Source organism: Leptodactylus fuscus, chromosome 8 (genome assembly GCF_031893055.1).
Source record: "Leptodactylus fuscus isolate aLepFus1 chromosome 8, aLepFus1.hap2, whole genome shotgun sequence".
In the NCBI taxonomy this organism is placed as follows: Eukaryota; Metazoa; Chordata; class Amphibia; order Anura; family Leptodactylidae; genus Leptodactylus; species Leptodactylus fuscus.
Window position 1 is genome coordinate 71,532,599 of NC_134272.1, and position 27,628 is coordinate 71,560,226.

Genomic DNA, 27,628 nt, shown 5'->3' on the forward strand with positions numbered 1-27,628 from the left:
TGTTGACTTAATAAATTACATTAAATTGAGTAAGCTATTGTAAAACAAGACATTCAGAATTGTTAAAGGCAATGCGTGTGCAGAAAATTACCTTTAAAATCAACTTTTTATGATTTTTTTCAGAATTTTGGTGATTTTTTTTTTTAATTTTCATAAATGTCAACATCTATAATGATAAAAAAAATTTGTAAAATCCTGTATTTTCAGTCTGGCCGCTACTAAGGTTAGCATTCCCTAATGGAGATTTCTTTGCAGCAGTCAATTTATTACCAGCACAGGCAGAATTAGGCAGGGTTCATGCTTACGTTATTTAATGTCCGTTGCTCTCATCCGTCATAAGATGAAAACAAAGCTCATTAAATGACAGATATGGATGGGGCCCCCTCTGTCGAGTGTCCGTCTGCATTCACCCCAATGTAAAAACCATGATGGAAGATTTCTTTTGTCGTGTTTTTTGCTTTTCCGATGGATGAGAAAATCGTACATGCAGAAATTTTTCTTCTGTTATAGAAATAACCAAAAATTATGGAAAAAAGTGTCCCTTAGATGGGAACAGACTTAGATAGAGAGGGATCTTTTTCCATTACTCTGCTACTGTTAATGTCCGTTGCTGTTCACCTATGACAGATGACATCAACGAACATTAACAATAGTGTGAACATAGATAACATAGAATCTGTCATTCATAATAGTTGATAGTCATAGCTAGAAAAAGTAGATTCTCCTCTAGCACCCTTTATTATTTGGTCACCGATTTATTAGATTAAGGGCCCCGCATCCCAAAAGCCATTTTTATTACTGTTTCTGTTCATGTAGGAGGGCTTATTTTTTGGGGGACAGATTTTGGCAGCCATATTGAAGTCACAGGGGGTTCCTCCTACGTAACTCTCTTGTTTGCTCCCACTGGCGCCCTGGTAGGTGATGATGAGGACATTCTGAATGGTTTGCGCACCTTCTATACCCAATTGTATTCCTGTAGATCTGTAAAGGATGAAAGTGACCTGGAAATTTTTTTGTCAGGGATCGCTCTTCATAGAACATTGTTGGAGCGGTCTCTAAGGCTTGGGGAGCTAGGGGAAACACTTCAGGCTGGTCCCCAAAGTGAAGGCGTCTGGGCTCATGGACCTCCGGTGCGAATTTTATGAACAACACAGTAGTATTTTTCTCCCACATTTCTTAACATTTTTGTAACATGCGGTTACGCAGAGGGTCCTTCATGACTCGATGAGAAGGATAATAATAGTGGTGGTGTCTAAACCGGGCAAAGACTTGGAACTGTCCTACAAGCCCATTGCCCTTCTACCGGTAGACATTGAGAGCTCTCTGTTCGGGTCTACTGAGGAAAGAGCTGGACCGCTTTTTTTTGCGATTTCACACGGACAGTACAAGACTCCATTGATTATAATGGGGGTCCACTGTGTATCTATCAGGCAAGACTTTTCTCTCCATTGCTTTTCAGCGGTTCCTGCAATGGTGTCTCCAATGCAGACTAAAGTGTAGATGTGTAGATGCCTAACTGATGAAAAGTGATTGCAAAAAACATCTCTTGGATTGGAGGACCCAGCATGTCCATTACACTGGCGGAGTTGTAAGGAAATTGAGCTTATTACGTTGGGTTCCAGTAGTTGGACTCCCTATGATGGCCATATTTTTTAGGGTACCCTACTAACAAAAAAGGATTGTGAAACCAAACATCTCCTTTAACTACAGTGGTGTCATTTTTTATAGTGATCTATAAAGTTTTATTACCAAACATATTAAAGGAAAACGTCATTACGCTAAACAATGAACTCCCTAAAAGGCTTTGAGGATAGAACATGAAGCATAGTGTAAATTGCTGCCTATATCTCAAGGTTATCCAGTAGATTTTCCCAAGCAAGGAAAGAATGTGTTATAAAAAAAAAAAAATGCTTTCTCATGAACCAAATGTATGTTCAGCATTCCAAGGCTATCACTGTGTGCAGAACTATCATTGCATGCAGGTAACAACATACAACCTTGGCAGGTAATATCAGGTCATCTTACAGATTGCAAAGTATAACGCTGCATGGTATCTAAGCATGACGACACTTCAACAATGTACATATATTAAAAGTATACAGGAACATTGTGGTCGCCTTTAGTTGGGGCACCGTGGCTGGTTATACGGGACATTGTTGCAAAGACTAACAGGGGAATTATGGCACACAGTAGTGGGAGATATTGTTAGCTTTGGTGAGCGGCACATTGTTGTTTCTCTTTTACTGCCCTTTGGCAACAGATTATTATTAGAGATGAGCGAGTAGTACTCGATCGAGTAGGTATTCGATCGAATACTACGGTATTCGAAATACTCGTATTCGATCGAGTACCACTCGCTGTTCGAATGTAAAAGTTTGATGCAGAACCAGCATTGATTGGCCGAATGCTATACATTCCTTTTCCATTCTACCTTTAGAAGTCTTCTCCTTGCAGCGTCCCTGCGGCGTCTTCTGGCTCTTCATTCACTCTGCCAGGCATCGGGCCTGGGCAGAGCCGACTGTGCATGTCCGCTTGTAGTGCAGGCATGCACAGTCGGCTCTGCCCGGGCCCGATGCCTGGCAGAGTGAATGAAGAGCCGGAAGACGCCGCGAGGACGCTGCAAGGAGAAGACTGCTCGGAGGATCCAGCCCGACCCTCACTCGTGGACTTGGTAAGTATAATTAGATTGAATGTTGCCTACCCCTGAAATGGGCATTTTCTCCCATAGATTATGATAGGGTTCGATATTCGATTAGAGTAGTCGAATATTGAGGGGCTACTCGAAACGAATATCGAACCTCGAACATTTTACTGTTCACTCATCTCTAATTATTATACCTGAATAATTATAGTATTGTGAGACCTTTATAAACTCTCTTTGCAGATATTCGGAGGGCGGCTAAGCTAAATTATAGTCTAATGTACAATAATTTTTAATAATTAATGTGTGAAAAGAACTTATAGGGCCTATAGACAATAATGGCCACTAGTTCTGTATTTTGAGACTAGAGTGCTAGTAAATAGAATTCTCGCTTATCAGATGTGAAGGTTATACAATGTACGATTTGCTTTATTAAAAATTCACAATTTAATAATTTCATAGTAAATGAAGTTGTATAGTCACAATGATGCCAAGGATAGGATAATGTATTCTGGATATGAATAGAGTCATAGTTACTATTGTGTGAAACCTCTATAATCTGACCGTCATGTTTGTTCGCAATTCTGTAACCACAACTGAAATTCAAAGACAAGTCCTTGAAAATGGAAATGTACGTGTCAATTGCACAATATCAATAAGCTTCAGTCTCACTATAACCAGTAATAAGTCTGAAAAATTGCATTTCTGACATGCCAAAATCTGTTTTTGTTTGCCTTATAGGTCATACAGGACTAATATGCAGCTTCTCTACAGCCCATCCAGGACCTTTCATACTGTGATGTCACAGTTTAGCAGTTTTCAGGAAGGGATCTGCTCTTGTTCCTTTCATAAATACATAGCTCCTGCACAAAGTTGTAATATGCTTGTATACATGGAACAGAACTTTCCAAAGTAAATTCTATTGTGGACAAGATTTTGCATGTTCTGCCAAATTAAATAAACCGGGTGCTCTCTGTGTAAATAGGTGGTGGCTCCAGCCAAAATTCATTTAAGCACCATATTACATATATAAACAAAGGACAACATTTATTAAGCCAAAACATCTAATTACAGGTTCAGATGGAATTTAACAAGACCACAGAATCGTAAATTCACACAACAACATATTAAAATGTTTGTGCAGAATTTTTGGATTGAAGTATTTTTGTGCAATGGACCCTTTTAGAATTTACATTTGGTTCTTGCCATTACTGTTGGCACATTAACCTGAATGCCATGGGTTTGAGCTGGGCTCTCAGTTGCTGTTGGATGCTTCAGAGTAAAGGTAGTGTAATATGTTATTCAAACTAAGGGATTGAAGCTAGCCACAAACATAAGATTAATGCTGGGTGAATCTGTCAGTCGACCATCTAGTCTATATGGAGGTTTCTTCACCCTCCCAAAAGGCAGACATCAGGGAAGACAAGGATTGAGCAGTTGGATATCATCATGCCCAGTCCTTCTGTTTGCAGGAAGACATGCTTATTCCCCTCTCACTACCAAAGAAGGGAAGAGTGGTGGTAAGGTGAATGCAACCGCAAGTCTCCTTTCTGCAACACCATCATGGTCATTCCAATACCCATCAGGTTTAGGAGAACAGAAGGTCATTAGGATTTGCCCTGAGGGACAGACTACACGCACCATCACGTACACCACAGGCCCCCTCAGCTCTGCAATAGCCCAAGAGAAAAGTTGGACGAACTTGATCTAGAGCTCTAGCAATTGTTTCCTGTACTACTCATAGCCTTTGGATACCCTCCAATGAGTTGACACACTTATTCCAGTACCCAATATGCTAATCAGGCCCTCCCCTGTCAAGTGGGCGATCCTTACCTGGAACAGATGGACAGCCTACCTGACAGGAGAGAACTGAATTAGTATATCGGGTGCTGAAAATAAAATTGCTCAGCATGAAATTGCTCAGGAACAGTAGAGCCTAGAGAAAAAATTCCAACTGTGCCCGATTTAGTGGAGTGGGGCTTATTAAAGAATGCCTACAATTGGATTTGGCAGAGATGACGAAAAGTTGCCTTTAATGCAGAGATCTGATGCTGCTTTTAGCAATTCTCCCTTCTATTTCCTGCTGGGAGTCCATTGGACTCATCCCTTTCTACGATGGACATATGCCCCAGGACAAAAACTTTAGGCTGGTCTTACACGGCCGTAATGATTTTATGGTTTGTATGTTGCTGATCATCAACATAGACCCGTAAACTGCTGCACTCGCCCATAGAGTTCTATGGACGAGCCGCAATTCACGGCAATTATGGACATGTTCTATAAATTGTGGACCACGGTTGCGGCCCAGCCACACCACGGATAAAATATCCGGTGGTGTAAGAGGCCGCATTGAATATGTGTCCGCAATTGAAAACCCTCAATTGCGGACCATTTGCGGACTTACATTACGGCCGTGTAAGACCAGCCTTAATGATGTCCTTCTTCTTTAATGCATTTAACTATAACCGAACTTTCATGAGATAACACATTCCTATCCCGTCATTTTTTTTTAAACAAATCTTTTTTATTAAACTTTTTTTGCATCACAAAAACAAATGGAAAAGAATAGGGTACAACGAGATTCCATCGTATTCAATCCAACATATAGTCCGATTTTTACTGTCAAACCTCCGCAGAACCTGATCGTCGATAGGCTCCGTTGAGTGCTAGTGGTGTCCATTGTGTGACATATCCAGCATTCTTGAACAACACAACTGGAGAACATTCAGAGATCTATAGAGAACCAGAAATATCTATAGCGTTGGTCTTCAAGCAATTCCTGCTTTTTGCATCATCCACTATCCCCCATAGCCATGGCCAATAGGTTGACGTCATACACGTAAATGGAGTACCGTATATCAATATTCTTTATTGAAACTCATCAAAAAGATAACATTCAGAAATTGGAGCATACAACCCATGGGACCTCAAGGAAAGACCAAAAATTCGGCTATGCCCACCAAAACCTGCTTGAAGTGTAGCATGGCTGTAACCTTCTCAGTACCATTTTCTTGATTTATATTCTTTTTATTATAAATGGATATCCTGCAAAGAAGCTGACAAAGTAATTATACAAAAGAGAACAAAATATATGAAAAAATTTTAACTCCAGCTTTGTGTGGAAGTATCGCAGTATTATATTGAGCGGAAAATGTACTAGTCAGATTTTACTACATGATCAATTTGTCTACCTGTTTCATTGGTTATTTCACCATGAATAGGAAAATAGAAATTAGAAAAGAAAGGAAAACATTTTTTTCATGGAAACAGCGCCACTTTCATAGATAGACCGTGACTGGTATTGCAACTTAGATACATTCACTTGATTAAAGCTGGCAGCAATACGAAACAGCCAATGAACAACGGTGGCCCAGGTTATAGGAAAAATACATATTCTTTTGTCTAATCTCATACTATACATTTGGGAACCAAAGTAAGAAATCTGCATATCAGTCGCTCCCAATCTTTACTAATAGTGAGTAGATTGTGCACAGTCTGTATATCATTACGATATATAGCTCACCATATAGAAGTTCATTTAGTATAAATTTTATTCACAAAATACACTTAAAGGGGGAATCCATACAAAATCGACATGGCATAGAATTTTGTTAGAGGAACAAAGGGGCTACGACACTCCTTAGGCTCTATTGACACTGAGTCAGCCATCAGAGGTATACGCCAAGAGGATTTCTCAAGGTATACTGCTGACGGAAGGCTGGGAGAAATGTCATAGTATGGCTACACCTTATACGGGGGTATACAATATTCCAGGGGTGCTTCTGTATGGAATAGCATAGTCTACTAAGTTATTCCATATAGCTGTAAAAAAAGATGGGGCTCTATGGATAGGTTTGCGATATGTGCCAAGAGCTTTTGAAGGGCGTATAGATGAGCCTATGAGACATTACAGAAGGGTACGAGGTTGCTTTATACTGTCAGATATGAGCAGAGGTGCAAACCCCATGACGGGATCTCCAAACCTGTCTCTATGAAGTTTCATATCATCATGTTAAGTGATTTCCCCTTTAAGGTATGTTAATTCTTATGGGATCCAGTTGAAGCTCATCCAACCACGTTACATATTTACTCCGGACCACTGTCACATGGTGGACCTTTGGCCAGCGTCATCTAATTTCAGGTTCCTTTTCCTGGCTTCGCTGTTTAATTCTACATCAGACTTTTCTTTGTTATAGTCTGTTGTGCTAACATCATCAGCTGCACTTCCAAACGGGTGCTGGTCCTTCGGAACGTGCTCAGGTGGTCGCTTCCATCCCGGTCTTGTGGTTATCCATAAGATCAATCCACCAAAAACAACAATCAGAAGCCCCAAAGTATTCACAAAGATTGCATGGGGCGGTAAACTACTATAGGATGGGGATTTCCTGTAAGAGAGAACAGCGGATGTGATTATATCGATTATGGAAGATGTGGAAACATTAATGTAAACTGTAGGAGCCAGCTAGCCATGTCCAATGATTATAGGTATGTTAGCTTTCTTTGACTGGTCTGCATGCACCATTTGGAACAAGTGATCCTATACTGCTGCAGACTAGTAATAATGCGTGTCCATTTGAAAACGTTCTATCCTAATTCACTTATACCATGAAGAAATAGTACAGACCCTATACATAAGGGCAAATTTAAAGGAAAATTCAACCTCGAAATAAAAATACCTGGTGTCGGAGAAAGAAGAAAACATTCTGTATACTCGGTTGTCTAGAGCAGAGAGGCCGTTAATTTAAGTATCACTGGTGGTCTTGGGCAATGAAGAGGTAAAAGGGGTTGCCGAGGAAATACAGAACTGATGCAAGAGGCTTGGGAAGGTGAAACACAAAAAAAAAAAAACATAATCTTGTCCCCGGTGCCCCTTGTCCGTGTCTGGTCCAGCACCGCCCAGGGGTTTGTTCCGGCTGAAGTCCTTGCCGCATGTGACCACTGAGATAGGTGATTGGCACAGCCAAGGACCTGGCATGTCACCAGTGATGTCTCTGGTCCTTTCCTGTGAACGTTGAGGCCATTGATTGGCCTCGGTAATCACTTGTGGCAAAGAATTTCACCAAAACAAGGTGGGACAGGGGACACCGGAGTGCCGAAGACAGGTCAGTTGGTTTTCTTTCTATATTTCACCCTCCTTGATCTCCTTCATCAGTTCTGTATTTCCTAGACAACCCCTTCAATATAAGGATCCAAGGTGGTACAGGGCAATGAAGGGTTTCATGTCAGTATATCTGGGGAAATGAGGTGGTTATTTCCAGCATCCCTGGTGATCTAAAACAGTGAGGAGGTCAGGTTGCTTTTCTATAACATTAGGGGGTTAATGGAAATATATTCCTGGTGGAGGAAGGAAAAGGACTGATACTACAGTGCAAATATGTGGTCCAGTGGTTTCTCTCCTCTCCAGGCTTACATGTTGCATTAGTTGTAATTTCCTGATTCCTCCCTGCACTGGCGAGTTCAAGGAGGTGATAGAGAGAACCATGCAGCTGCACAGCTCTCTCAAGATCATTTTCTTTTGAAGGGGAATAAAGCTGTCACCAGCATAGTTTCAATTATTCCTAAATTATCTGTAAAAATCCTGGCAAATCTGGCCATGAGTGGGTGCTTTGAAGCAGAATTTGGGTGGTCCTGGGGGTGGGGCATATAGTACATACTGTGATTTGTATGCATTTAAAAGTGATACGAATTCCAGTGGTATCAGTGACATTATACCCATTTTCAAACTAAGCATGCATGTGTATGGAGGAGTAAGGCAATGAAGGTGAATGAAGAGGTCACACTCTAATGTCTAACAAGAACTATACATTTTGAAACTTAACTAGTCCAATATACATTGTGTGCAGGGGTGTAACTTGAAGAGGTGCCCAGTAGCCTTAGGGGGCCCATAAGCACTGGCATCAGTATTGAGATTGCAGCTTCCATCTGGCCCTTAAACCAAGTAGACCCCCAGATTACCCCTAACCACACTAAGGCTGAATAAACTCCTTAGTTCCCGGAACCATCACTATCAAGAATTCGCTCTAGAGAGGAGGTAGGGGGCTCCGACAAAAGATTGCACCGTGGCTATAATTACACCACTGATTGTGTTTTACTTTCTTCATTCACCTCCAAAGTAGGTCAGCCAAATACATTTTTACTAAACAAGCAAACATTAGATTAAAATTTATTTGGAATCTGTAGTGTCATTTTTGCTGAATCATACTTACAATGAAAAGATCAGTTTTTCTGTGATTCCCATAAGTGCTGTTGCAATCACACCTCCAAACAGAAGAAGACCGGAGTACACATGAATAGGCATAAATGCTGCTCGTAGGGAAACCGGGGTGATCGGAAGGAGATAGACAAAAATACTGACAACAAGCTGAAAAATAGAACGAGGATTCCATGAGTTTGTCAAAATTAATAAAACATTTGGAATGCAAAAATAAACCTAGATCTCACACTGCTCAGCTTCTCTCCCTCTATCATATAACCCTATATATCACAGAGCTCAGCTTCTCTCCTCTATCATATAGCCCTATATATCATAGAGCTCAGCTTCTCTCCTCTATCATATAATCCTATATATCACACAGCTCAGCTTCTCTCCTATATCATATAACCCTATATATCACACAGCTCAGCTTCTCTCCTCTATCATATAGCCCTATATATCATAGAGCTCAGCTTCTCTCCTCTATCATATAACCCTATATATCACACAGCTCAGCTTCTCTCCTATATCATATAACCCTATATATCACAGAGCTCAGCTTCTCTTCCTCCATAATATAAGCCTATATATCACAGAGCTCAGCTTCTCTCCTCTATCATATAACCCTATATATCACAGAGCTCAGCTTCTCTCCTCTATCATTTAACCCTATATATCACAGAGCTCAGCTTCTATCCTCTATCATATAACCCTATATATCACACAGCTCAGCTTCCTAAACAGAGCTTAGCTTCTCTCCTCTATCATATAACCCTATATATCACAGAGCTCAGCTTCTCTCCTCTATCATATAACCCTATATATCACACAGCTCAGCTTCTCTCCTATATCATATAACCCTATATATCACAGAGCTCAGCTTCTGTCCTCCATCATATAACCCTATATATCACAGAGCTCAGCTTCTCTCCTCTATCATATAACCCTATATATCACAGAGCTCAGCTTCTCTCCTCTATCATATAACCCTATATATCACACAGCTCAGCTTCTCTCCTCTATCATATAACCCTATATATCACACAGCTCAGCTTCTCTCCTCTATCATATAACCCTATATATCACAGAGCTCAGCTTCTCTCCTCTGTCATATAACCCTATATATCACAGAGCTCAGCTTCTCCTCTATCATGTAACCCTATATATCACAGAGCTCAGCTTCTCTCCTCTGTCATATAACCCATCACAGAGCTCAGCTTCTCTCCTCTGTCATATAACTCTATATATCACATAGCTCAGCTTCTCCTCTATCATGTAACCCTATACATCACTGACCTGTGTCACACACATTTGTCTCCCTCTATCACGTCCCGATTTGTCACACTAATTCTGTAATAACATTTGTACCACTTAGTAACACCGGATAAGTCAACAGTCACATGTAATACTCTTGTGGCATATGATACTCCCACAATCACAAGAATAGGTGTGATGTCACTGTTACTTTATTCAATGTCTACGAGACTTATGGAGATAACTGTCATTTTCAGACTTCAAATGGATTGATAGTGTGTTCATGTGGTTGGTGGGAATCCCATCAGCAGGACCCTCATCAATAAGATACTTCTCAGCTTTCCTAAGGACAGGTGATAAGTTATTTTTTTTTTATTAGGAACATTAAGTTGTCTCACCTGTAATACAAATAGTATGACCACGGTCAGCCCAACCCAACTGTGCAGACTATACATGTTAGGGATGTGTTTGGCATTGTGAAAATCGAATACGGCCACCAAAGCCACCACCACAAGAATCGTTGCAGTGAGGTGCAGGCCAGCGTGAATACATTTCATCAGCAGCTTGCTGCATTTCCAGGTCCATGGTAGCCTGTACACTATAATAGCTGGAAAGAGAAGAAGTATTAGAATTGTGAATTTTTAGAAGGTGACCATCATATACAGTGGGGCAAAAAAGTATTTAGTCAGTCACCAATAGTGCAAGTTCCACCACTTACAAAGATGAGAGGTGTCTGTAATTTACATCATAAGTAGACCTCAACTATGAGAGACAAAATGAGAAAACAAATCCAGAAAATCACATTGTCTGATTTTGTAAGAATTTATTTGCAAATTATGGTGGAAAATACGTACTTGGTCACCTACAAGCAATCAAGATTTCTGGCTCTCACAGACCTGTAACTTCTTCTTTACGAGTCTCCTCTTTCCTCCACTCATTACCTGTAGTAATGTTTAAACTTGTTATCACTATAAAAAGACACCTGTGCACACCCTCAAACAGTCAGACTCCAAACTCCACTATGGTGAAGACCAAAGAGCTGTCAAAGGACACCAGAAACAAAATTGTAGCCCTGCACCAGGCTGGGAAGACTGAATCTGCAATAGGCAACCAGCTTGGATTGAAGAAATCAACTGTGGGAGCAATAATTAGAAAATGGAAGACATACAAGACCACTGATAATCTCCCTCGCTCTGGGGCTCCACGCAAAATCTCACCCCGTGGGGTCAAAATGATCACAAGAACGGTGAGCAAAAATCCCAGAACCACGCGGGGGGACCTAGTGAATGAGCTGCAGAGAGCTGGGACCAATGTAACAAAGCCTACCATCAGTAACACACTACGCCGCCAGGGACTCAGATCCTGCAGTGCCAGACGTGTCCCACTGCTTAAGCCAGTACATGTCCGGGCCCGTCTGAAGTTTGCTAGAGAGCATTTGGATGATCCAGAAGAGTATTGGGAGAATGTCCTATGGTCTGATGAAACCAAACTGGAACTGTTTGGTAGAAACACAACTTTACGTGTTTGGAGGAAAAAGAATACTGAGTTGCATCCATCAAACACCATACCTACTGTAAAGCATGGGGGTGGAAACATCATGCTTTGGGGCTGTTTCTCTGCAAAGGGGCCAGGACGACTGATCCGGGTACATGAAAGAATGAATGGGGCCATATATTGTGAGATTTTGAGTGCAAACCTCCTTCCATCAGAAAGGACATTGAAGATGAAACGTGGCTGGGTCTTTCAACATGACAATGATCCAAAGCACACCGCCAGGGCAACGAAGGAGTGGCTTTGTAAGAAGCATTTCAAGGTCCTGGAGTGGCCTAGCCAGTCTCCAGATCTCAACCCTATAGAAAACCTTTGGAGGGAGTTGAAAGTCTGTGTTGCCAAGCGACAGCCCCAAAACATCACTGCTCTAGAGGAGATCTGCATGGAGGAATGGGCCAACATACCAACAACAGTGTGTGCCAAGCTTGTGAAGACTTACAGAAAACGTTTGACTTCTGTCATTGCCAACAAAGGAGATAGAACAAAGTATTGAGATGAAATTTTGTTACTGACCAAATACTTATTTTCCACCATAATTTGCAAATAAATTCTTACAAAATCAGACAATGTGATTTTCTGGATTTGTTTTCTCATTTTGTCTCTCATAGTTGAGGTCTACCTATGATGTCAATTACAGACGCCTCTCATCTTTTTAAGTGGTGGAACTTGCACTATTGGTGACTGACTAAATACTTTTTTGCCCCACTGTATAGGAACACGTAATACATGAACATTTCCTTATTACATCTATGTTCCGTAGCAGAAGAATAGAGTTACCATTTTGGGCACACCTTTGATTTAGAAGAATCTTATCGCTACAATACTGATAAATTATAATGGAAAACTGTACTAATGTGATGCTAATATAACTGCGGAGTGATCCTTCTATATGGCTGCCGGCACCGCATGCGGAGATTTATGAAGACTGCTATTTTCAATGCCGGTCATTTCATGTGACTTCAGGATAAGTTGCCATGTGTTGTTCATATATGAGAAGTAACACTATTTCTGGCCATTATATGATTTGTATCCATTATATGTTGCAGTTTTTCCCTCTGCAGGATCTAGATCTAATTCTCAGTTGACCTTAGCTGCTGATGTATCCCATAGACAACTTGTAACAAAGTCCCTACTTGTATATAGTCATCAGGGAATTGTATTGTTGATGTGTGTGTATATGGTGTATGTGGTGGTTATGACATATCCAAGATTAAATATAAAATTAGTCAAATTCAAAGTCAACTTCAAAGGATTCCTGCGGGTGCTGTAGGTTTTGCCTCTGTTCTGTGAATTCCAAACCTGAAGTCACAACTCACAGAACAGATAAGGTTTATGTGACTAGGACGTGTACCAAAGAGTATTATACAATGCAAGACCCTGACCTCACCCCCATGCTATAAGAGGAAGGGGGATATTGGAGGAAAAAAAAAAAAACAACAACTTCTTAATGTATGAAGAAACAACCATTTCAGGAACAGGACATTTTTGGGAGGAAACCTGCATTATAATCTATGGAGTCCATGGGTTTCTGGGGGTAAATGTTTTTTTTAAGTGGATTAGGTTTCCGTTCGTGGGGTCCTCAAGTAAACCCTGCAAACGGAAACCCGAATACAGGTGTGAACCTAGCATAAGCCCATATGCATGAGTGTTAGGTTTCTAGATTATTTACTTTTATTGTATGAAATTGTATTACAAGATATGACTCGATGCCATTTGTTACCTTTTTTTATGTAAGCATTGTGACCCTATGGATCACATTAAATCCCTTTTATTAGGTTCTGTCTTGAATGAATCCATGTGCTACACTTGGTGTATAACACTACCTGTTCAGATAATAACTTGGGGAACATAGTAGTAGCTATATATAATATAACTTGGATTTATGTGGGGATAGGAGGGAGTAACTGAAGACTTCCTGCAAGAGTGTAAGCTCTTGGGAAACAAACCTTAGTGGTTGCAGTTCTAGGTCATTAATAATTATTTAGATAGATCAAGTGTCTTTGTACTGATCGCCCAGCCACGGCGTTCCCTCCTGTGACCTCCAGTGAGGGGGTTTGTGAAACAGCTCATGGGAAGAAAAAAACATTAGTAGATTTTGGCCCCTAGAACATTATACAGCAGTCCTGATACAAATAAAGTACTTGGGGTGAAAAAGAAAATCTACTGTTATCTGCAGCAGTATGTCCATCTATGTCTGCCTGCTCCTCCTTTACCCTGCCCTCTTCATAGACTTCTATGGGCAGCTGTAATCTGAGCCCTATGAGCTGACAGTCCTTCTCATCTACCAATATGGATTTAGCAGGGAATTTAGAGCAAGTAAGATGGGAAAGGGAGGTGACATGGAGCCTGATAAGTGGACAGAGGACATTTTTTTCTCTAATAACATATATTACATGTAAGTTTATTGTATTCGCATCTGGGTTTTATGCAAAGTTTGTTGAAAAGGTAATGAGCATTTCAATCTATGACTATGGAGGTGATTGGGATCTTTGCAGTATATGCCCTTGTTGAGTACATATACACCCTACGAACTAAAAAGCTAAGCTCCCCTGAAATGTTTTGCCTAACCAGGGTGTCCTCAGGGGTTACAGGAGTTTAATGTAAGTCATGTAAACCACACAGGGTTAATAAAAGTTCACATAGGCACCAATTGTACTTTCCAAACACCCGTCCCCTGCGGCCGATATTGCCAATATAGGGCTGGGTTCACATGAGCACTCGTTCTGAGATTGCGTCCCCCATTCTGCTTGAAAAACGTAAGCAGGACTTTTCTCTCCGCATTTTCCAGATGGAAATCCAACAGACCCCATTATAGTCTATGGGGTCTGCAGGTAACCGCTTTTTAAGTAGACTCGGTTTCCGTTTATCCGGTCCCAAAGAGCAGAAACCCGAACACAAATGTGAACCTAGTATCAGTCAACATACAACCTATAAGCAATACTATAGGCAAACAAATTTCCCATATACAGCATTATACAGGACTATGAATCCTATTCTATTCGATTCATTGCAGATGGAAATGTTTTGTTCATGTTTTTCAGCAATGCATAATAATAAAGACGCAGTCACAGAAATGTAAGGCTTTATTTTGCCACAAACATTTCTTTCTGTACCATATGGGCCTCGAACAGACTTCAGAATTGTTTACAACGCCTTAAACATATGGGGTCTATTGTTTTCTAGGGTAAACAGCAGAAGACAGCGATATATAACAGTCTGTGGTGAAAATACATTTATTTGTACGGTGGTGTGAAATAACATATGAACAGGGTTCACAAACATAATACATACATAATAAGTATAATACTGTAGACTAACTTATTGATCAAGTTGTATAGTGGGAGAGACGATCCTGCCCAGAAGAGCTTATGATTTATTGAATTACTAGCCTCTGCCCGCGACTTCGTCTGTGCGTTGTTGTTGGCAATGATCTGCTTATATTTAGCCTATTGCTGCTGTCCATGATCCGCCTGCTTCCGCGTCTCAGCGCTACTACATCTTTGCCTATGCACAGCATGACCAGCTCTATCTACATCTCTGCATATGGACAGCATACCCAGCTGTGCTACAGCTCTGCCTAAGCTCTGCTACATCTGGCAATTTGGATTACAGTGGTTTTCTTATGTCAGTGTCTGAGCAGCTTGTGTGTTAAAATGGCTCAATGGATGTTGCTAAAATTTGCCATGCTCCCCCTCCCCCATCAGAGCCAGAACACCACATTCCCTCGTTTTACTCACACAAACTCTACACCCCATATACTCCTCTTGCACACACACAGTCTGCATGTTCTCTGCTCTCCTGACCTTCCTTGAGACTCCATTTTCAGCAGCTTCCACACTGTCCTGTTCAATACTATATACACACCCACAAAATAGCGTGATCCTATCCTAGAAAGGCTCAAGGACCTTTGATGACATCATTAAGGGTCCTTGTGTCTAGTATTGTGAAGGTAGACCATGTCTATTCTTATTTTTATACATGCGTTATACTGCTTAAGAAATTATATTTTTCTTTGTGCAACGTTTATACATTAAGATGGCGCCTGTATCCAGTACCGCACCCAGATGCTGACGCACATGATCGTCATGTGGTTTACAAGAAAGACAGTATCATTTCCTGGGAACTCGAAAGCTAAGAGATGTTGAAATTTAACAGCCAATGACTGATCGCCAGTGTATTCGGATACAAGACGTATATGCTTACAGCCTGCCTTTTTCTTATCTTTCTTGCATTCCTGTATAAAAACTGTAACTTCCTCAATAAACCTCAGTTCTGTGTGAATAGGCATCACGCTCATTGCATGGACTGAGATTGAAACTGCATCAATGTCAGTGTTTATCTTTGTCAGCGCGCACATGCATGATTGATTTGGAGCAGGTGACTGACCACTGGAAGTGACCCGTATTCTGGCGGGGGTTCTCCCTCAACAGTATGAACATAAATTCATTCATAGCTATCATGAAGCAATGTGATTTCCCAGGATAAAAAATAGCCTATGTTTTAATTGAGGTTACAATCTATCTAGAGCAGTGGATCCTCTGCTCTCTTCATCCACCCAGATGTGCACCCTACTTTGCATCCGTTATACTGATGAAGGTCTTGCTTGACCGAAACGTTTATGTTTGGATGCTAATAATCACATGATTTCTCTTTATTCTACTTGAGTGCCAGAAATATTTTCTATAAATTCATTAGCAGTGAGCTTGAGACAAGATTAGGTGTGGTCGATATGTCATTAACCCCCTCACTCCTGGTAGATCTCCTGGTGGCTTGAAGGCGTTAAAATCAACAATTTGATATAGCTATAAAGGCCTAGGAGCCCCTAGTGAAAGCCAAAAGTTAAAAGGAGGTGTGTGTGTGTGGGGGGGGGGGGGGCTACTCAACAAAAATTATTTTAGACCACCACTGTGGTCACTGTTAACCCCCTGCCACATTTGAGAGTGTCTAAAAGCCTATACAAAAACTAACCCAACACCAGATATAGCCACGGATCAGCTTTTAGTGCAATGGTATCAATCACCTAACCCAAACATAGTATCGGTAAAGGCGACAAATAGTTGCTGGTTCTCACAATATATTAAACAGATCTCTCTGAAATCAATGGGAGGCTTTTTAACCCATCGATTTCAATGTGTTCCATGCGGAAAACGGAACCCATTGAAGTCAATGGGAGTCTTTTTATCAGCGCTGATTCTGCCGCGAGTTATTGTGGCAGAATCAGCGCCACTTTACTCTGTGTTAATGCCTCCTTAGATAGATAGAATGAATGCTAGACAGATAGAAATACTCCTCCTTTCAAGAACGTTCACTATGTTGACACTTGGATTAATGTCAACGATATGCAGTTTGTACTGACACAGATCTCTCCCCTAGCAGATTCGCTTTGAGAACAAGATTTTTACATACGGATTTTGATACAGTATAATCTATATAACCATACCCTTATATCAAAGGAATAACCTGAAGCTCCTGGGCTCCAATGCAAAATCTGTACAAGGCCTCCAACTATAATGTATTTTTCTCATATTCGGAAGAGACTCTCTGCACCCCTTAAGTTACTCCCCTGCCTTAGACCGTAGAGGTTATGAATGAATAGAGTAGAAGCAGCAGTGCCAGTTACCAACAGAAATTACAGCTGTGTGTGTATAGGCCACAATGGTATTGTTCAGCTCTAGGTCTATGTGATGGGAAGCTGAGGATTTAGAGCGATCAGAATTTGAGATCCAAATCTTATAAAGATATATCAGAAAAATAATAAACACATAAATGATGTAACAAAAGAAAATAGTGTTTATACTTAGAGGAGCACTTTAAGAGTTAGATACTGACAACCTATCCTAAGGATAGGACATGAATATGTGACTGGAGGGGACCTGACACCCAGGTCCTCCGCTGATCAGCCACTTCACTTAATTCTAATCACAGGGCTGTACATTATTTAGTGGCTGTGCTTGGTATTGCAGTTCAGCCCCACTCACTTGACTGGGACTGAATTGATGTCACTAGCTTATTCCACTTGAAGCAGCTGATCTGTAGGGGTCCCAGGTGTTGCATCCCATCAGTTAATTAATGAAAACTGAAGGATAGGTCATCAATATGTAACTCAGAAAACGACTTTAAGCCAAAAATCAAATGGCATCTAGTGCAGGCGATCACGGTGTGGAGCTCAGTGCACAGTAAGTCATCTACAATACTGTAGCCTCTTATATGGCAGATGGGTCCTTAGGCCCCTCAAGCACCAGGGCCTGGGTGCACCTGTTACCCCTACATCCCAGGAGCTGCAATGGGTAAAGAGGAATAGAATTAGCTGACTCACAACTCCTCCACAACTATGTAACTCCTTGACCCCATCACAGATGTCTTATCTCTAATTCACAGGAGTCGGAGAAATATTTGTTCATACTAAAGAACTTGAAGCTTTTCCAGGAATAAAAAAAAAGACTAACAAAAAATGTCTCTCTGTTTAGTTCATATGGAAATAATAAGAGGAACATGACTAAGCCCTGCTTGTATATGGGCTATGATGCTGCAGTGACCCCCTGGATACAGCCGTCATAAGGGACCCTGTTTATTGCATGCAAATAACCGTGCACCAAAATGATGCAGCAAGTTAGAAGGTTTAAGTTAAACTTTGCTGCATTTGATTGTTTAGGAGACTATGAATACTTGTGAGGCCTCTTTAAAAGAATTATGGCCTGGATCAACTAACTATTGACTGCAATTGTCGGAGACCTGAGATTAGTTGTCAGTCGCTACAAACACTTTCAACTTTATTGCTCAGGACCCAGAGGAAGTTGAGGCAATTGCAGGGGAACTCAGGACTCATAGACCAGATTGGTTTAAGCCTGCGGCCTACAATATTAGGCTGCATGTATACAATTGTATGCTTTGGACAGGTCCTAATCCTGTCCTTCTTACAATCCAGGCATTATTGGGTCTTTGGGGGGCATGGACAGAGATATCATCAATGTGCCATCCCTGCCGTTATCTTACATACATGTGTACATTCTTGTAGCCTAAGGGGTGCAGAAGGAAGACATCGGATGGGCATCGGCATGTGAACAATTCTTGTACTCACTGTATATACAATTCTCCCACTCCCGCTTTGGTTTTCCTGATGAGACTTTTATATCTGCAGTCCAGGATTTTGTTATTCCACAAAATTTTCTATTTCCTACATTCCAAATCTGCAGCAGTACAGATCCAAATTATTTCTTAGGAAAATATCTTTGGGTGATTTTTCATTGAGGTCATTGAGTAAATATCTTCATAATGTCGCATAGTTCATGAAAAATGTCTCTAAGGCAGGAAGCCCGGAGGCTGAGAGTAGTAGTACTGCAACTTGTCATGGTGGCAAAGATCTCTATCAATTCCTCCAACTCTGTTCCAGGGCTGGTGCAGGGCTGAGGGGGCCTGCAGGGGACCTAATGGTAGTAGTATTTTACCTGGGGGATGTCCTAGTTGTTCAGAATTTTTGAGCCTGATGTGAATTGGAGTGCCCATGATGGTAATCTAGAACATGAAGACTCCGGAGACATGGGGAAGGCCGCAACAGGGTAACTTGCAACTTTACTTGAGGTAGAACAACTTACAAGTATGAATGTAGATTTCTTGCAATGTCTACCCCTGGGGAGTTGGGGCTAAGCTGGCAGTGGGTATACCCAGATAACAGTCTGCACTTTCCTAGCTACGGCTGCCTTTACTTTTATGTGCGTCACTGTCCTTCACAAAGTACCAAAGAGTCTATATCAGCACCCACTCTATGTGTACTCAAGTGGTATCAATAGGCTAACAGGGTGCCTGGTCTGTTTGGTTGTTGCTGGCACACTCTCCTCAAATTCATCAGCCAAAGCAGGGATAACCCTTCTTCCTTCTGCCTAGAACTTAATATGGAGGATGGGCTGGCTTTGTGGTCTACTGACCAGCAAGGGTTCTAGCTCAATCTCACTTTTCACTGCACTTCCCCATAGATCCAGGACTAGAGAAGACTCCTGGTTCCTCCTTTCCAGGTTTTACTGTCTGGGTCGGTGCAAATCTCTGTTCCTGGTTGCCAGTGGTACGGCCCATTGCAGAAAGAAACTACACTCCATATGCAGGTAACAATTAGAGATGGGCGAACTGATTCGTATCAAACCGGGTTGAACCTAAATATTGCAAATTGTCGTTTTTTGTTTGTTTTTTACAAAACTGAACAAATGGAGATATGTCTTGGACTAACAAAAATGGTTGCATCATTATACACAGAGTATGATAGGAAGAGGCTCAGTGAAGGTGAAAAAACCCCCATTCATACTCACTTTTCCTCTTTTGGGCCTCCTTGTTCTGCCAGGTACTTTCCTGGTGACGTCATGCACTCAGGGTCACTGTTGAAGCGCAATCACAGCCCCCCTGGACATATTACATCACTGAGAAGACTAAGGGAAAAATGAGGAGGCCCAAAAGAGGTAACTGAAGGAGCTGAAGAGTAGATGTACAATGTCATTTTCACTTTGACATAACTTTGCCTTAGAGAGCTACAAATTGAATAAATAGGTCCCTAGGAGCCCTGACAGTGTCATACACTATGTTTTATAGAGAGGTTCCTAGGAGCCCTGACAGTATTCTACACTATGTTTTATAGATATATAGTCCTAGGAGCCCTGACAGTGTTATACACTATGTTTTATAGATAGGATCCTAGGAGCCCTGACAGTGTTCTACACTATGTTTTATAGATAGGTTCCCAAGAGCCTTGACAGTGTTATACACTATGGTTTACAAATAGGTTCCTAGGAGTCCTGACACTGCTTATACATTATGTTTTAAGTCAATTTAAGGTGCTGTTTGTACAAAATTTGTTCGACTTAAGACAAATCCTGGACCGGACCCACCTGAAACAAATCGAATCCTGAGAGATTCGTCCATCTCTAGTAACAGACATTTTAGAGTGCTCCCAATGGGGCACTATCTAATATTGATTATAATACAGCTACAAATCAAGCTCCAGCTTTGATTTCATTTTTCATGACAATATGGTATCTTTAGAAGAGTAGCACCTGGCCTGTGACCTTGTGATTCTCCCGGTTGTTGGGAAATTTTAACATCCAGCATCCGCTGACAGCCATAGTAATTTCAGGAGGGTCAGAAGATGGAACAGTGAAATGTAATGTGTGATGTGATTCATGATGTGCCATTTAGAGGATGAAGTCCAAAGCACACAAGACATAGGCAACATAACTGTAAACCATCACAGATTTATCGTTTCACGGTTTTACTGGGTGCCACCTGACATTTAGCCTCCCACACCCAGTTACCAGTAATATATATAGCTTTCACTTGGTTGCCAAGGATGTGGCATGGGTTATAGCATGCTATGGAGCAGGAGGATTGACAGCCTCCCCTCTGCGACTGTGCATACACACATCGCTGTCAATCACTGATGGGACCGCCTCTTGGACTTGCAGTACTTTTCTCTCCACATGATTCGTGTAGACACAGTGCAGAAAACCACACGGACACCATTATAGTCTATGGCAGGGATAGGGAACCTTCGGCTCTCCAGCTGCTGTGAAACTACAACTCCCAGCATGCTCCATTCACTTCCATGGGAGTTCCAAGAACAGCAGAGCAAGTGTGCATGCTGGGAGATGTAGTTTTGCAACAGCTGGAGAGCCGTACGTTCCCTATCCCTGGTCTATGGGGTCCGTGTGGTTTCTTTGATCACCGCTTTTTTAATGCGTTCGGTATTCCATTCAGGGGGTCCCCAAGCGGACTCCCCGAACGGAATACCAAATGCAGATTTGAACCGGGCCTTAGCTAGGCACAACATTACTGTTGCACTAAGTCCTTAGAGACCCAATACAGCTGAGAATTTGGTGCAATGTATCCATTCCACGTGGATCTCTGCAGATACTACAATATCTCAAGTCTAGGAAGGAACATGTCAGCTAATACATAAGCAGCAGAAATGTGCACAAGAATCCTGTGGACTGCACCCATATGGGATTGTAGGGCTTTCAATGGTTGGATTGAATCGCACATGAGGAATGATTCACTGTTTCACAACCATGTTATAGTAATCCTTCCAGGGTGTGATACTTGAAGTTATTGTTGTTTCAGCGTTCTGGAATGGCAGCCACTCTACTCCATTTTAGAAACTGGCACCACAGCAGGGTATATAGATTATGATGTATGACCTGCTACAGTTTATGATGTTAAGGTTGAGGCCCCAAGTAGTGGGCTGCAGCTAAAATACACTGCGGGAAAAGAAGTAGCAGCAACGCATCACAGTTTATCCCGCAACGATTTTCACAGAAAGTCCACAGTGGTTACCCCTACTGACTTTCTGCTTCAATTATACCTATAGGGAAATCGGCAATATTTCTGTAGGTATAATTGATAGGTCGCGATTTCGAAAAACGCAGATTTTTTCAGGCAGCAAAACTATGTGAACATACCCTAAAGCACCAGGTGTGAAGGCCTATGCACCTAGACCTTGCAGCCCGGATCACACCAATAACATGGGCATCTTAAATCCAATCTTTACAACATGCTAGACAATGTCCTGTATGGCCATGTCACATACTGACAAAGGAGTACAAAGCTGCAGCAGGGACACTGTCCGTACAATGTACGGGTGCCCATTAAACTGTCTGGGCAGGAAGGCAAGTGTAGGCCATGTATACAGGCTCAATGTTTACTATGGCGCACATCATACCATGCCATTCAGTGCCCTAAGAAGAATGAATCCTTTTCTATACAATATGTTGGTATACAGTATAATGTTGGTTACCACTGACATTAGTGTTTGGACATTATACCAAGCCGTGAACTTACTCTGCATTCCTTCAGAATTACACGGTCAATGAACTGTATCTTAAGTTACCAATCCAAAAAAAAAAACCATACCAAGGATATGAACCATCTCTACCACTGCCGTACCTACTCCTTGCACATGACTTAAAGGCCCTTAAAGGGAACCTATCACCATAAAAATGTGTAGGTTTAATCTGTAGCGCTGCTGAAACATTACTCAGATGGACGAATAAAGTTTTTTTTCAAGAGTTGCCATTTTTTTGGGACTTTACTATGGATAGTTCCTTGGCTTGGCCCTTTGGATTTGCGGTTAGGCTTTCTTTTTTATTGATCATAGGAGTTCTCTGATGCCAAGCATCTTATTTCTGTAGTTGCCTGTGAACTATTATTCTTGTACCCCCACCTTTGTTTTGTCATGTGGCCTTGATTTTGTACGTTGTTCAGTAGAGGTAGGGGATTGCTGCTGTTTTGTTCCATATGGGTATCATATGCTGCTATTTTTCCTACTGATGTGCAATTTTAGTGTCCCACTGGGAGAAGTACCAAAGGTTTACATACCGGTACATATATGTGCCTATAGGAACTAGTCTTCATGTTAGAGGGTTGTCCAGGACCTGAACATTTTTTGATATTGATGATCTATCCACAGGATTAGACTTCAGTACCAGATCGATTAGGGTCCAACACCCCAATCCCATTCTGATGTCATATACTAAGTATACAGCTGGGAGCAGCCCTGCCCCTATTCAAGTGAATTGGACCGGGGCTGCAGTTCCAGGCTGAAAAAAGATTCTGACAGATTTTTTTTTACATTGAAGTGAATTGTAGACAGAGGGATAGATTCTATCGCAATTTAAAGAGGCCCTCTCACCACCTCCACCAACTCTTTGCATTCTATAATAGGTGCAGCTCCTCGGATTCCTGCACAGTTGCAATTTTTTTCTCTAGCCCCCACCATGTCTGAGCAATGTGTGTTGTTACTTTCAGTACCCATTGTGCCAATTAAGCTCTCTACTGTCAGGTGGGCGGTCTCAGAATATTTGCTCCAGCCTAAATAACCTATTGGAGTTGAAACTGCACTGATTGCTCAGCAGCAGTGGGGCTAGAGAAAAAAAAAATTAGCGGAGGGGGACCAATTAATGAATGCAAATAGTTGTAGCTGGTGCAGACTAGCAAAGGTCATCCTATGATGGATGAGAGCAATGGACTCTGGAGGTAGTCATGTAAACTTGGCCTAAATATGATGGGACATTGCTAGATCCACTCACTAAGCCCTACCCACTCAAAAATATACAGTTCTATTAACAGAGGAGAATGGCAATAAATAGAAAAAAAACAAGTCACGTTTTGGAAAAATATGGTTTGAGCTCAAATTTGCAACTTTTATGCACAGAAAACTGGCACAGAAAATTCCCCCCATGTGTAGTTTATACAGAATCTGACTCAAAAATCCCCTGTATGCAGGTACAGTATGACCCTACAGAGCAAACTTATAGGGTGCCATAATATGCCATGTCTATGGGCATTTATATAATATTCCTGTACAACAAAAGTGAATACAAAAGACATTTTACCAGGGGTGAGTGACCTCTGAAACTCCAGCTATTGTGGAACTACAACTCCCAGCATGGCCACTTGCTTGGCTCCTCTCAAAAGTCCCAATGGAGCATGTTCGCTGGAGTGGCAAAGGTTGGTGATCATTGCGCTATACCATATTTGCCAAACGGGGAAAGAGGTTCTGGGAGACCCCATTGAAAAATTTTCAATGGGGCCACGCCCACTTTGGGGGCATGAACCCTTCTCCTTTTTGTAACACGGACATACATTATACGATACTGGCCAATACTCTTTGAATATTTTGGGGGGCTTCCTTTCCGAAGACTGAGCAAGTCTAACGGGCATGCAGCCGTCAGGGTAGCAATCATTTACGTATGACTTGGGCTTATGTGGTGGTCATGTCCCAAAAAAGGAGGCCTAGTCAGAACATAAAGTGTCTATATCATAGAAAGGGGACATGCCCAGAGCTACATGTCCAAAATGAGATATTTTAGCAGACTCTTATGTAAGAAGACTTCAGTTCCAGACTCCCTGGAGTGCAGTTTCCTGCCAGATGTTGCATGCGGTGCGGGGTTATGAAATAGGTATTTGTTTACAAGCATTGACTTCATGGTTTCATATTGTCAATGCCAGAGATGCTTTTTGGACAACGACAAGTTCTAGCAGACTCTGTCTATTTGTATCAGGTCGTACGTAGCAAAGAGTAGAAACTATGTATCAAATGTAAAACGCAAATAAAGTTGTAGCAGAGCATGAAGATACAAAATGTCACTTTAAGCTGAGCTACATCTGAACCATAATTCATGTTAGTCCTTATATATGGGATTAGTAATGGATACTTCGTACATACCGATGCCCTCGATGAAGACGAAGCCTGTGATGATTAATACGGGATGCCAATTAAATTCAGCATTGCCTCCGTCCCATGCCAGCCCGTCACTGTAGTGTAAAACCCAGACCAATACAAAAATGACCAACGTGAATCCTAAGACCAGGGAGGACGCAAGGAAAAACAGGAAACTTTTGTAACCTTCCATCTTTAGCAGCACATACTCTGCTACTAAACTGACTGTGTGTAGTGGCTGCAGTCAGCCAACGGGCCCACACCTCCTCCCCACCCCTGAAATGATGGAAGGAAGGAGGGGAGAGGATGGAGGAGGGTCAGGCCCAGCCACAAGTTACTTAGTAGGCTGCTGGTGAAATAACAGAGCCCTAACATCATGTTTTGCAACTTCAGTATGGCTCTAATCCCGAGGTGCATCTGTTTTTCTGTGAGCGCCAGGTATCCTGCGTGTACATGAGAATGGTATAAGAACACTGTATACAATTAATCGGGAACTACAGTCGTTCTTCATGTTAACGCCATTTTGAATGTTTAGGGTTATTCTGCTTGATACTATAAATGCTGGAAGATATTATATTCTAATAATCCACCTGTGTGTTAGTACATTGGGGCAGATACATTAATACTCTCTCATTTTTAGGCCTCCTTCATACGACCATAGTGATTTTTAGTCATCTGCAATCACGAATCTGCAAAAAGAGTTGTATGTTCCCCTATACTTGTATATATGGGCAAAAATAGGACGTTTCATAATATGTGGTCCTTGTATATGGTGTGTCTGGGCCCATAGAAATGTAGGCGTCTGTACTTCAATCCAGTCTTGTAATCGGAGGCCTTAGGGCCCGTGCACACGATGTAACGCGGCGTTGAATCTGACACTTAAAGGGACTCTTTCCGCAAAATCATGCTGATAGAGCCCCACATATGCGTGAATAGCCTTTAAAAAGGCTATTCAGGCACCGTAAATGTTATATTAACCCCCGGTCCTGTTTTAAAATAAAACCCTAAAAAAAAGAATGTGCTCTACTTACCGAACGTGCACGCTGGGCGGGCATTCAGGGTGTGTCTTCTTCTTCATCCACGCCTCCTCTTCCTCCGGTCCCGTCCTCCTCCGGCGCTCGCGAGCGGACACTGATATAAAAAAAATGGCCTGGGCGCCTGCGCAGTAGCCGTAGTAGAAGCCGCATGCTACTGTGCAGGCGCCCAGGCCATTTTTTTTTATATCAGTGTCCGCTCGCGAGCGCCGGAGGAAGACGGGACCGGAGGACATCGGAGGAAGAAGAGGCGTGGATGAAGATGAAGACACACCCTGAATGCCCGCCCAGGGTGCACGTTCGGTAAGTAGAACACATTCTTTTTTAGGGTTTTATTTTAAAACGGGACCGGGGGTTAATATAACATTTACGGTGCCTGAATAGCCTTTTTAAAGGCTATTCACGCATATGTGGGGCTCTATCAGCATGATTTTGCTGATAGAGCCCCTTTAAACTCGTGTCAGAATCAAGCACTGCAAAACAGAATCCCATTGAGTTTAATGGGTTCCTTCTTACGCGCGCTACACATTGAAGTCAATGGGATTCTGTTTTGAAGCGCTGATTCTGACACGAGTTTACATGTCAGAATGAACACCGCGTTGCATCGTGTGCACAGGCCCTTAGGCTGGGTTCACACAGGGTTTGAGATTGTGAGCCCCATATAGGGATCACAATGTACATTATTATTATTATTATTATTATTATTTGATTCTGAAAATCGCGGTGTTATACAGTAACTGCAAATTGGATGGGATTCGAGTGAATCCCATGCCCACTTTGCGTTTAAAACCACAGCGGGGACACGCTGTGATTTCCAGAACCAGCACGGTTTTGGAAATCGCAGCATATCAATTATATCTACGGAAACACCGGCGGCTGTAGATAGACAGAAAGTCCGCGGAGGAAAACTCTGTGAACTTTCCGTTCAAAGCGCAGCAGGAAGAACCAATGCATTCCCGCCACAGTTTTTCCCACAGCGCTTTGGCGTTGCGAATCGTCCCGTGGGGCCTTAGCCTTATATTACTTTATCTGTCCTATTGGAGCAGATTTAGTAAGTCATAATATAGGGTCAGACACAAAACATATCCATCTGTGCCAGTCAGGAACTGTATAACTCACGGCAGAAAACTGGGATGACTTAAACAAATATGTTGGCCCACATTAGTAGAACGGAGGATGTGAGGGCCTTGCGCCAAAGATGGAGCACATTTTCGTACATCTACACCAATATACCAGCACAGATGTGTTTGATTACATTTTTTTGTTTCGTATATCTTCGCCCCTCCTCTCTTTATCTGTACTCGGAATGTGCTAATAAGTGAAACCATTTTGGAATGACCTTGGACGGCAATAATGGTTTTATTCATTATTTTGCAGGTTGTTCTCTCTTTGATTTATTGCTATGACGTGAATCCCATTTCATTACCAAGTAGTCATGTGTAGTAGAGAATGGCACTAACTAAAGACCTTTATATAACTTTATATCACTTGTATAACCATATACTGTTATCTGCTTACCAATGTATAGATGTCCATCTGTTTATACTAAGCTATAAGTGCAGAGACCAGGACCATCCATAATCTGCAGGACACCCCCCATACCTTTAGATGTTGCATTATTCTTTCGCCATTTGAAGCTCCGTTCTCACAGAGTAATGCGCCGCTTATTCTGACACGTCAACGTGCTTATCACATTAAAAGCAATAGGTAAAAAAGCCTCCCATTGAGTTCTATGGGTAGCGCGCGTAAGCCGGCACCCA

At 41.8% G+C, this 27,628-nt stretch overlaps 1 protein-coding gene across 1 annotated transcript; it reads right to left on the reverse strand.

The window, feature by feature from the left end:
• Window positions 1–5,216: 5,216 nt before the first annotated feature.
• Window positions 5,217–25,095, reverse strand: CYBRD1 (cytochrome b reductase 1). Its single transcript, XM_075284160.1, has 4 exons — window positions 24,841–25,095; window positions 10,487–10,695; window positions 8,848–9,002; window positions 5,217–7,026 (listed from the first exon to the last, which is right to left on the reverse strand). The coding sequence occupies exons 1-4, from the start codon at window positions 25,025–25,027 to the stop codon at window positions 6,744–6,746; spliced, it is 834 nt and encodes a 277-aa protein (XP_075140261.1). The 5' UTR covers window positions 25,028–25,095; the 3' UTR covers window positions 5,217–6,743.
• Between the last annotated feature and the right edge of the window lie 2,533 nt (window positions 25,096–27,628).